This window comes from Tamandua tetradactyla, chromosome 20 (assembly GCF_023851605.1).
Source record: "Tamandua tetradactyla isolate mTamTet1 chromosome 20, mTamTet1.pri, whole genome shotgun sequence".
In the NCBI taxonomy this organism is placed as follows: domain Eukaryota; kingdom Metazoa; phylum Chordata; class Mammalia; order Pilosa; family Myrmecophagidae; genus Tamandua; species Tamandua tetradactyla.
Genome location: NC_135346.1, coordinates 18,060,493 through 18,073,606, shown reverse-complemented (window position 1 = coordinate 18,073,606; position 13,114 = coordinate 18,060,493). Strand labels below are relative to the sequence as shown.

Sequence of the window (13,114 nt, the reverse complement as noted above, 5' to 3'; positions counted from 1 at the left end):
TTCAGGTGTAGGATAGCTAGATCATACAATAATTTTACAGTTGACTTCAAGGAACCATCAAACTTTCTCCCATAGCGGCTGCACCATTTCACATCCCCACCAAAATGAATGAGTGTTCCTATTTCTCCACATCCTCTTTAGCACTTCTAATTTTCCATTTTAAAAACAGTAGCCATTCTAGTGGATGGGAAATGGAATCTCATTGTGGTTTTGATTTGTATTACCCTAATAGCAGTGATACTGGACATCTTTTCATGTGCTTATTGGTTATTTGTGCTATCTTTTTTTGGAGATCAAGTATTTTGTTCATATTTAAATTGTTTTTTTGTTGTTGTTGAATTGTAGATTTCTTTACATATTCCAGATATAAAACCTTTATTGGATAAATGGTTTTCAAATATTTACTCCCATCATGTAGGTTGTGATTTTACTTTCACAATGAAGTCCTTTGATGCAGAGAAGCTTTTAATTTTGATGAGTCCCTACTATTATCTATTTTGTCTTTTTTCACTCATGCTTTTGCTATAAAATCTAAGAAACTATTTCCCAATACAAGGTACTTCCTTAAGTTTTCCTCTAGGAGTTTTATAGTTCTAGTTCTTATAGTTAGGTCTTTGATGCATTTTGAATTGATTTTTGCATCAACTGTAAGGTAAGGGTTTACTTTCATTCTTTTCTAAATGGAGATTCAGTTTTCCCAATGTCATTTTTTAAAGATACTATTATTTCCCAATTGTGTAGGCTTGATACCCTTGTCAAAAATTAGGTGGTCATAAAGTGAAATGAGACTAAGTGTCAATGGCTGAGAGATTCCAAACAGAGTTGAGAGGTTATCCTGGAGGTTATTCTTATGCATTAAGTAGATATCACCTTGTTGTTCAAGATGTAGCGGAGAGGCTGGAGGGAACTGCCTGAAAATGTAGAGCTGTGTTCCAATAGTCATATTTCTTGATGATGATTGAACAATGATATAGCTTTCACAATGAGACTCTGTGAATGTGAAAACCTTGTGTCTGATGCTCCTTTTAGCTACTATATCAACAGAAGAGTAGAACATATGGAATAAAAATAAATAATAGGGGGAACAAATGTTAAAATAAATTTAGTTTGAAATGCTAGTGGTAAATGAAAGCGAGGGGTAAGGGGTATGGTATGTATAATCTTTTTTTTTCTCTGTTATTGTTTTATTTCTTTTTCTGTTGTCTTTTTCTTTTTCTAAATCGATGCAAATGTTCTAAGAAATGATGAATATGCAACTATGTGATGATATTAAGAATTACTGATTATATATGTAGAATGGAATGATTTCTAAATGTTTTGTTAATTTTTTTTAATTAATAAAAAAATAAAAATAAAAAAAATAAAGAAGTTATGAAGTATGTAACAACATGGATGGACCTGGAGGACTTTATGCTGAGTGAGATTAGCCAGAAACAAAAGGACAAATACTGTATGGTCTCACTGAACTAACATCAGTGATATCTTAATGTTTTGTTTGTTAATTTTTTTTTTTAATTAATAAAAAAAGTTAAAAAAAAATCAGGTGGTCATAAGTGCTAGGGTTGATTTCAGAACTCTCACTTCAATTCCACTGGTCTAAAATGTCTGTCCTTGGTGCTAGTATCAGGCTGTTTTGATTACTACAGCATTTCCTTTAGTTTTCCTTTCTTTTCACCCTCCTCTTTGACACATGGATTATGTTGAAGTGTGGTGGTGCTTAATTTACAAGTGTTTACACAATTTTCTTTTCTGTCTGTTGTTTTCTAGTTTGATGCCATCACAGTCAGAGGCCATACTCTATATGATTTATTTTAAATTTGTTGAAGCTTGTTTTATGGCCCACATATAGTGTATTTTGATAAATGTTCCATGTGTATTCAAAAGAATGCGCACTCTAGTGTTGATGGATGGAGTGTCAATTAGGTCAAGTTGATTGATGATTAAGTCTTCTATATCCTTTTTTAGTTTCTGTTTACTTTTCTATCAATTACTGAAAAAGGGTTTTATAATCTCCAATTATAGATATGGATTTGTCTATTTCTCCTCTCAGTTCTATTGGTGTTTGCTTCATATACTGTAAAGCTCTGTAATTAGGTGCATAAATATTTAGGATTGTGCCTTGTTGATGAACTGACCCCTTTATTACTCTTCTCATACTTACTAATATTCTTTGCTCTTAAAATCTACCTTGTCTGATCAATACAGTCCTGTTACTCCAGCTTTCTTTTCAGTGGGGGGGACGATAATACAGGCTGGGAATTGAACCCAGGTCTCCCATATGAGAGGCTAGCATTCTAGCTTTCTTTTGATAATGTTAGTCACGGTGTAACATTTTCTATCTTCAAATTTTTCTTAAGATTTTCATTTTGAAATAACTTTACATTTCTAGGGTAGTTGCAAAAATAATACAAAACCTATCCAGCAACAATAAAAATAATTTAAAAAAACAAACCCATCCAGATAACTCCACTGTAATGCTCCCCTACCAAATACCCAGATCTACCAATTTTAAGATTTTGCTACATTTGCTGTAGAATTCTATCCATCCATCTACCTGTCTGTGTATTTATCAATTTTCTAAACATTTGAGAGTAGCGCATACATCACACTTCTCCTTGAGTACTTAACACTGCCATGTACATTTTCCAAATCTAAGGTCTTCACTTATGTAACCACCTTAAGTTCAAGAGATTTAACACTGACATAAAGCCTATATTCCAACTTTTTAATGCCTTAATATCCTTTTGAGTATTTTTCCCTCCATTATGAGATTACCTATCTGTGTCTTCTTATTTAAAGTAGGTTTCCTGTAGACAATATTATAAGTGGGTCTTTTTATTAACCCACCTGACAATAGCTGCCTCTTAATTGGCATGTTTAGACTATTCATATTTAATGCAATTATTGATATTGCTGGGTTTAAATTTACTACCTTGCTATTTGTTTTTATTTGACCCATTTTTTTTTTGTGGTTTCAGCTTTCCTGGCTTTTGAATTAACTGAGAATTCTTTATACTTTTATTTTATTTTTACTCGTGGCTTATTCACTATACCTAATTATTGTTTAAGGTTGCTGTTGGGCTTTTAGTCTTAATCTTTAACTACTATAGCATTTTTATACAAGTACGAAAACCTTGCAAAACTAAAGTTTTATAAATTCCCAATTTTTGCTATGTTGTTACACATTTTCATTTTCGATATATTATAAACCCCACAATACAGAACATACTCCTACTACTTTTTTTCCTTTAAACAACTATCTTTAAAAAGACTAAAAATGAGCAGCCGAGCCACCCGCCCTCCTTCTCCCCTCTCTTTCTCCGCCGGCCCACCGCGCGGCGCCCAAGCCCCGCAGCAGCCGAGCCGCCCGCCCTCCTTCTCCCCTCTCTTTCTCCGCCGGCCCGCCGCGCGGCACCCAAGCCCCGCAGCAGCCGAGCCGCCCGCCCTCCTTCTCCCCTCTCCTCCCCCTCCTGCTCCGGCTGCTCTCCAACCACCACGCCTTCACCGTGCTCCTCCGCCACCAGCCTCGACAGCCTTGCCGCCCTCACCTTTCCTCCTCCAGAACAGCTACTGGGGGAGTGGAGATAATACAGAGCAGCTCCCGGAACCACGAGGGAGATCAAAGGGACAGCGTACCCCATCCTGGAACGGCTGACTATCTGGGAGAACCAGCTCCGGTGAGATCACCAAGGGGCACGGGCTCTCCTGGGTGGGACGGCAAGCGACCGGAGTCCCTCCCTTCCACCTTCCTGGACCAGCTGGTAGAATTGGACAGGCGGTCCCCTTAGGCCGCGGCGGCTGGTGCCCCCACCACACGAGGCCCCCCGGAACAACTGGGATAGTTGGGTCGGAAATCCCCAGACTGCGGAGAACAGTGACCGGGGGATCCCTTCCAAACACGTGACTCCCCCGTCGGCTGGGAACAGTGTACTCTCCCGGGCTGCGACAGCTGGCGCCCTCCCGCCACGCTTGGTGCCCCGGGCCGACTGGCTAATTTGGCCGGACGCTCTCCTGTGCTGCGACGGCCGGCGACCCTCCCCGCGTTTGGAACCCCGGGCCGGCTGGCATTCTTCCAAGACGCTTCGGTTGCCGAACCTCCCCTACGGCGAGAGTTTTCCAGAGTTGAGGGACCCACAGCAACTTTCGCTGGTGGAACCCACAGACAGGCGTGTGCCACGAGCGCCACCTACTGGGCAGGATAGGAAGAACAGAACCCAGAGATTGCGCAGAAAAATCTTTCAAGCTGTGGGGTCGAACACCCGGGGAAATCTGACTAAATGCCCAGACGCCAGCAGAAGATAACGGATCACGCTCAGAAAATTGAACATATGGCCCAGTCAAACGAAGAAAACAATAGTTCAAATGAGATACAGGAGCTGAAACAACTAATGCTGAATATACGAACAGAAATGGAAAACCTCTTCAAAAACGAAATCGATAAATTGAGGGAGGACATGAAGAAGACATGGGCTGAACATAAAGAAGAAATAGAAAAACTGAAAAAACAAATCACAGAACTTATGGAAGTGAAAGATAAAGTAGAAAAGATGGAAAAAACAATGGATACCTACAATGACAGATTTAAAGAAACAGAAGATAGAAATAGTGATTTGGAGGATGAAACATCTGAATTCCAAAAAGAAACAGAAACTATTCGGAAAAGAATGGAAAAATTTGAACAAGGTATCAGGGAACTCAAGGACAATGTGAACCGTACAAATATACGTGTAGTGGGTATCCCAGAAGGAGAAGAGAAGGGAAAAGGAGGAGAAAAACTAATGGAAGAAATTATCACTGAAAATTTCCCAACTCTTATGAAAGACCTAAAATTACAGATCCAAGAAGTGCAGCGCACCCCAAAGAGATTAGACACAAATAGGCGTTCCCCAAGACACTTACTAGTTAGAATGTCAGAGGTCAAAGAGAAAGAGAGGATCTTGAAGGCAGCGAGAGAAAAACAATCCGTCACATACAAGGGAAACCCAATAAGACTATGTGTAGATTTCTCAGCAGAAACCATGGAAGCTAGAAGACAGTGGGATGATATATTTAAGTTACTAAAAGAGAAAAACTGCCAGCCAAGACTCCTATATCCAGCAAAATTGTCCTTCAAAAATGAGGGAGAAATTAAAACATTCTCAGACAAAAAGTCACTAAGAGAATTTGTGACCAAGAGACCAGCTCTGCAAGAAATACTAAAGGAAGCACTAGAGTCAGATACAAAAAGACAGAAGAGAGAGACATGGAGAAAAGTGTAGAAGAAGGAAAGTCAGATATGATATATATAATACAAAAGGCAAAATGGTAGAGGAAAATATTATCCAAACAGTAATAACTCTAAATGTCAATGGACTGAATTCCCCAATTAAAAGACATAGACTGGCAGAATGGATTAAAAAACAGGATCCTTCTATATGCTGTCTACAGGAAACACATCTTAGACCCAAAGATAAATATAGGTTGAAAGTGAAAGGTTGGGAAAAGATATTTCATGCAAACAACAACCAGAAAAGAGCAGGAGTGGCTATACTAATATCCAACAAATTAGACTTCAAATGTAAAACAGTTAAAAGAGACAAAGAAGGACACTATATACTATTAAAATGAACAATTAAGCAAGAAGACATAACAATCATAAATATTTATGCACCGAACCAGAATGCCCCAAAATACGTGAGGAATACACTGCAAACACTGAAGAGGGAAATAGACACATATACCATAATAGTTGGAGACTTCAATTCACCACTCTCATCAATGGACAGAACATCTACACAGAGGATCAATAAAGAAATAGAGAACCTGAATATTACTATAAATGAACTTGACTTAACAGACATTTATAGGACATTACATCCCACAACAGCAGGATACACCTTTTTTTCAAGTGCTCATGGATCATTCTCAAAGATAGACCATATGCTGGGTCACAAAGCAAGTCTTAACAAATTTAAAAATATTGAAATCATACACAACACTTTCTCGGATCATAAAGGAATGAAGTTGGAAATCAATAATAGGCGGAGGGCCAGAAAATTCATAAATACATGGAGGCTCAACAACACACTCTTAAACAACAAGTGGGTCAAAGAAGAAATTGCAAGAGAAATTAGTAAATACCTAGAGGCAAATGAAAATGAAGACACAACATATCAAAACTTATGGGACGCAGCAAAGGCAGTGCTAAGAGGGAAATTTATTGCCCTAAATGCCTTTATCAGAAAAGAAGAAAAGGCAAAAATGCAGGAATTAACTGTCCACTTGGAAGAACTGGAGAAAGAACAGCAAACTAATCCCAAAGCAAGCAAAAGGAAAGAAATAACAAAGATTAGAGCAGAAATAAATGAAATTGAAAACATGAAAACAATAGAGAAAATCAATAAGACCAGAAGTTGGTTCTATGAGAAAATCAACAAGATTGATGGGCCCTTAGCAAGATTGACAAAAAGAAGAAGAGAGAGGATGCAAATAAATAAGATTAGAAATGAAAGAGGAGACATAACTACTGACCTCACAGAAATAAAGGAGGTAATAACAGGATACTATGAACAACTTTACGCTAATAAATACAACAATTTAGAAGAAATGGACAGGTTTCTGGAAAGACATGAACAACCAACTTTGACTCAAGAAGAAATAGACGACCTCAACAAACCAATCACAAGTAAAGAGATTGAATTAGTTATTCAAAAGCTCCCTAAAAAGAAAAGTCCAGGACCAGACGGCTTCACATGTGAATTCTATCAAACATTCCAGAAAGAATTAGTACCTACTCTCCTCAAACTCTTCAACATAATCGAAGTGGAGGGAAAACTACCTAATTCATTCCATGAAGCCAACATCACCCTCATACCAAAACCAGGCAAAGATATTACAAAAAAAGAAAACTACAGACCAATCTCTCTAATGAATACAGATGCAAAAATCCTCAATAAAATTCTAGCAAATCGTATCCAACAACACATTAAAAGAATTATACATCATGACCAAGTACGATTCATCCCAGGTATGCAAGGATGGTTCAACATAAGAAAATCAATTAATGTAATACACCATATCAACAAATCAAAGCAGAAAAATCACATGATCATCTCAATTGATGCAGAGAAGGCATTTGACAAGATTCAACATCCTTTCCTGCTGAAAACACTTCAAAAGATAGGAATACAAGGGAACTTCCTTAAAATGATAGAGGGAATATATGAAAAACCCACAGCTAATATCATCCTCAATGGGGAAAATTGAAAACTTTCCCCCTAAGATCAGGAACAAGACAAGGATGTCCACTATCACCACTATTATTCAACATTGTGTTGGAGGTTCTAGCCAGAGCAATTAGACAAGAAAAAGAAATACAAGGCATCAAAATTGGAAAGGAAGAAGTAAAACTATCACTGTTTGCAGACGATATGATACTATACGTCGAAAACCCGGAAAAATCCACAACAAAACTACTAGAGCTAATAAATGAGTACAGCAAAGTAGCAGGTTACAAGATCAACATTCAAAAATCTGTAGCATTTCTATACACTAGTAATGAACAAGCTGAGGGGGAAATCAAGAAACGAATCCCATTTACAATTGCAACTAAAAGAATAAAATACCTAGGAATAAATTTAACTAAAGAGACAAAAAACCTATATAAAGAAAACTACAAAAAACTGCTAAAAGAAATCACAGAAGACCTAAATAGATGGAAGGGCATACCGTGTTCATGGATTGGAAGACTAAATATAGTTAAGATGTCAATCCTACCTAAATTGATTTACAGATTCAATGCAATACCAATCAAAATCCCAACAACTTATTTTTCAGAAATAGAAAAACCAATAAGCGAATTTATCTGGAAGGGCAGGGTGCCCCGAATTGCTAAAAACATCTTGAGGAAAAAAAACGAAGCTGGAGGTCTCGCGCTGCCTGACTTTAAGGCATATTATGAAGCCACAGTGGTCAAAACAGCATGGTATTGGCATAAAGATAGATATATCGACCAATGGAATCGAATAGAGTGCTCAGATATAGACCCTCTCATCTATGGACATTTGATCTTTGATAAGGCAGTCAAGCCAACTCACCTGGGACAGAGCAGTCTCTTCAATAAATGGTGCCTAGAGAACTGGATATCCATATGCAAAAGAATGAAAGAAGACCCATCTCTCACACCCTATACAAAAGTTAACTCAAAATGGATCAAAGATCTAAACATTAGGTCTAAGACCATAAAACAGTTAGAGGAAAATGTTGGGAGATATCTTATGGATCTTACAACTGGAGGTGGTTTTATGGACCTTAAACCTAAAGCAAGAACACTGAAGAAGGAAATAAATAAATGGGAGCTCCTCAAAATTAAACACTTTTGTGCATCAGAGAACTTCATCAAGAAAGTAGAAAGACAGCCTACACAATGGGAGACAATATTTGGAAACGACATATCAGATAAAGGTCTAGTATCCAGAATTTATAAAGAGATTATTCAACTCAACAACAAAAAGACAGCCAACCCAATTACAAAATGGGAAAAAGACTTAAACAGACACCTACCAGAAGAAGAAATACGGATGGCCAAGAGGCACATGAAGAGATGCTCAATGTCCCTGGCCATTAGAGAAATGCAAATCAAAACCACAATGAGATATCATCTCACACCCACCAGAATGGCCATTATCAACAAAACAGAAAATGACAAGTGCTGGAGAGGATGCGGAGAAAGAGGCACACTTATCCACTGTTGGTGGGAATGTCAAAGGGTGCAACCACTGTGGAAGGCAGTTTGGCGGTTCCTCAAAAAGCTGAATATAGAATTGCCATACGACCCAGCAATACCATTGCTAGGTATCTACTCAAAGGACTTAAGGGCAAAGACACAAACGGACATTTGCACACCAATGTTTATAGCAGCGTTATTTACAATTGCAAAGAGATGGAAACAGCCAAGATGTCCATCAACAGAAGAGTGGCTAAACAAACTGTGGTATATACATACGATGGAATATTATGCAGCTTTAAGACAAGATAAACTTATGAACCATGTAATAACATGGATGGACCTAGAGAATATTATGCTGAGTGAATCCAGCCAAATAAAGGACAAATACTGTATGGTCCCACTGATGTGAACGGACATTCGAGAATAAACTTGAAATATGTCATTGGTAACAGAGTTCAGCAGGAGTTAGAAACAGGGTAAGACAATGGGTAATTGAAGCTGAAGGGATACAGACTGTGCAACAGGACTAGATACAAAAACTCAAAAATGGACAGCACAATAATACCTAATTGTAAAGTAATCATGTTAAAATACTGAATGAAGCTGCATCTGAGCTATAGGGTTTTTTTTGTTTTTGTTTGCTTGTTGGTTTGTTTGTTGTTGTTGTTTTTTACATTACTACTACTTTTATTTCTTTTCTTTATATTAACATTTTATATCTTTTTCTGTTGTGTTGCTAGTTCCTCTAAACCGATGCAAATGTACTAAGAAACAATGATCATGCATCTATGTGATGATGTTAAGAATTACTGAGTGCATATGTAGAATGGTATGATTTCTAAATGTTGTGTTAATTTCTTTTTTTTTTCTTTCTGTTAATAAAAAAAATAAAAATAAAAAATAAAAAAAATTAAAAAAAAAAGACTAAAAATGAGAAAAGTTTTTTTATATTCACCCATTTAGGATGTTCTTCATTCTTCTGTGCAAATAAAAATTTTCATATCATCTTCTACTTCCTGAATAATTTCCTTTAATTCTTCTTACAGTGCAGAACTGCTGGTGATGAATTCTATCATTTTCGTTGATCTGAATATCTTTAATCCACTCTCACTTTAGAAAGATATTTTCATTTGGTACGAATCCCAGGTTATTAGGGTTTTTTTTTTTCAGCAGTTTAAGATTTTACTCTGGTCTATAGGGGTTCTGACAAGTCTACTGTCATTCTTATTTTTATGTTACTTTGCACATAATATATTTTTCCCTCTGGGTGCTTTTCAGATGTTCTCTTTAACACTGTTTATCAGCAATTTGTTATGATATGCTTTGGTATAGTGTTCTAAATGTTTCCTCTGCTTGGGTTTTTTGTTTGATAGATTTGCGGTTTTATAGTTTTCATCATATTTTAAAATATTTTGGCCTTATTTGTGCAGACATTTTTTCTGTACCTCTCCTTGCCACTCCCACACCCTTGTTCTTTTTCTTTTCTGGGTCTCCAATTATGTGTGGTAGACTACCTGATATTTTCTGCAGCTCAATGAGGCAGTCTTCATTTTTAAAATTTAAGTATTTTTTCTCTCTGTGCTTTTGTTCTGGGGTTTCTATTGCCATGTCTTTGAGTTCATGCTTTTCTTTTGCATCGTCTAACCTCTGTTAATCCCATCCATTTTATTATGCATCTTTCTGAGACACTTTTTATTTCTTACTTCATTTGGGAAGTCACATTTGGGTCTTTTATATATCGTCACTTTCTCCCACAAATTAGATACCCTTAACGATATTTATAAGGTTTATAATAGCTGCTTTAAGGTCTTCTACTGTTTCTATCATCACTGCTATTTATATGTTTGTATCTATTCATTGATATATTCCCACCTTATTGATCATATCATCCTGCTTTTTTGCACACTTGATAATTCTTGACTGAATGCAGAACTTTGTGACATGCATTTTCCTGGATATTGGAAAATCCAGGAAATCACTGCAATCCTTTAATGAGCATTTGAGCAGTGTTTGGAGCACAATTAAGTAACCAGCAGATCAGTCTGATCCTTCTACTTCTTGCTTTATAGTTTGTTATGGCAGCTCCAGAGCAGCCTTAATTCCGGGACTAAATTAGTTCTACTATTAAGTCGTGACTCTTCTGGATTTAATTTAGTGTGTCTCCATTCTGGTCATTGGCAATACAAATTATTCCTAGCCCTTTGTGAGTTTTGTGAATTATCCAGTCTATGCTTTCTGAAGGTTCTTTACCAGACCTTGGAGTTTTTTCTCATTCATACGCAGATCACTACATAGCCAAAAAAACTGAGACTCTTTATGTAGATCTCAGTATTCTGCTTCTGTACAGTTCGTACTTCTTTTGGACTCTTCTTCACTCTTCCTGGACTCTGATCTCTATTGCAACTGAGTGAGGCTGACAAGCTGTTTTAGTTCTCTTTCCTTGTGCTATAGGCCTGGGAACTGCTTCCAGGCAGTAAGTCGAGTAATTTATAGAGTTTACCTTGTTTGATCTAGGAATCACAGTTCAGTGTTATTTATTGTCAAATGTGTGAAAACTGTTATTTCATATATTTTATCTAGTCTTCTGGTTGTTTATGGCAGTACGGCAATTCCTATAGCAGGTTAATCTTTCATGAGTGGGAATAGAAAACTAACAGCAAACATTTATAGATCACCTAATAGATGTCCAGCTCTGTGGTAACCACTTTAATACATCATCTTATTTCATCCTCACAACAATTGTGAGGGAAATACTGTATTATCTTTGATTTATAGACAAGGAAATTAAGGCTCTGAGAGGTTAAAAGTAACTAGCTTAAGATACCATAGTTAGTATAAGATGTGGAACAATGTTGCAAATTCCAGTAGTGAACTGCTCTCAACCTCTCTGTTACTTGGTTACACTGTCTCTCTGATGAGGAAAGAATGAGAATGTCAAGGGGCAAGGAGGATTCTTGGTTTGTAATAAAATAAAGCAAGAGTCAGGGGAAGTAAAGGATGTGAATATAAATTTCTCCAAAGAAGACATACAAAGAGCCAATAGCCAATAAGCACATGAAGGATGGTCAATATCAGTTGTTAGGGAAACGGAAATGAAAACCACAATGAGAGGGTGGTGCAACAGTGGCTCAGTGGTAGAATTCTCGCCTGCCATGCGGAGATCTGGAATTGATTGCAAGATTAAAACAAAACAAAAAACCAAAAAACCCACAATGAGATACTACTTCAGACCCATTATGATGATTATAATAAAAAAAAGACAATTACAAGCATTGGTGAGGATTTGGAGAAACTGGAATCCTCATGCATTGCTGAGTGGATAGTAAAATGGTACAGCTACTTTAGATGAGGAATAACTCTTCTTAGCTTGTTCTAGTCTTCCCAGTTAGGCTTAGTATTGGCAACTGAAAGGTCTCAGAATACAACAGAGATGAATGAAGCCAAGTAAAGAGGGGACACAAACACACTCCCTCTTCAATCCCCAAGTCCCAGATCGCCACAGACACACATCTTTCCTTAAGAACTATGTAGGAAAATATTTGCTTACCACTGCGTGGACGGCTTTTCCTGAGCCGGTAACAGTCAAGACAGACTCCAAATCCACATTTGCGACAGACCCAATGGATGTTGAAGAGAGTTGTTTCACATACATCACACATCTCTCGTACGCCACGCACTGCTCGCTTCCATGCCACTTTCTCTGGTGGGAAGAGAAAAAATATCGTTGGCATTGACCATCCTGACCAATAGCAAAAGATCCAAGTCTACTGATTCCTATTCAAGTTGTTTTTTCCAGCAATGAACTCAAATATACTTCTATACTTGCAAGAGAAACAAAATACATGAAATTTCTCGTATTTCTGAACAAACTGCATGAAATTATTTGTAATATAATAATATTTCAAGGGCTTATGGTAATCTAGGATCTAAATTACTGCGAGCAGGAATGAATGCTAAATGCTGCCACTTAAGACAGACAGTGTAAATGGGAGACAATATTTGGAAATGATATATCATATAAGGGTCTAGTATCCAGAACATATAAAGAGATTGTTCAACTCAACAACAATAAGACAAACAACCCAATTACAAAATGGGCAAAAGACATGAATAGACACTTCTCAGAAAAGGAAATAAAAATGGCTAAAAAGCACACGAAAAGATGCTCAACTTCCCTGAGCTAGATTTGCATTAGGGAAATGCAAATCAAAACCATAATGAGATATCATCTCACACCCACCGGAATGGCCATTATCAATAAAACAGAAAATGACAAGTGCTGGAAAGGATGGGGAGAATGAAGCACACTTATCCACTGTTGGCGGTTATGTCATATGGTACAACGGCTGTGGAAGGCAGTTTGGCGGTTCCTTAGGAAGCTAAGTACAGAACTGCCATATGATCCAG

At 37.3% G+C, this 13,114-nt stretch overlaps 1 protein-coding gene across 1 annotated transcript in view; it reads right to left on the bottom strand.

Moving 5' to 3' along the window:
• The window catches only part of KDM3B (lysine demethylase 3B), an 80,231-nt gene that overhangs the window by 29,620 nt on the left and 37,497 nt on the right, over positions 1-13,114 (bottom strand). Inside the window, exon 11 of the mRNA XM_077138586.1 lies at positions 12,255-12,407. Coding sequence (XP_076994701.1) covers positions 12,255-12,407 — 153 coding nt within the window. The remainder of the gene's footprint in view (positions 1-12,254; positions 12,408-13,114) is intronic.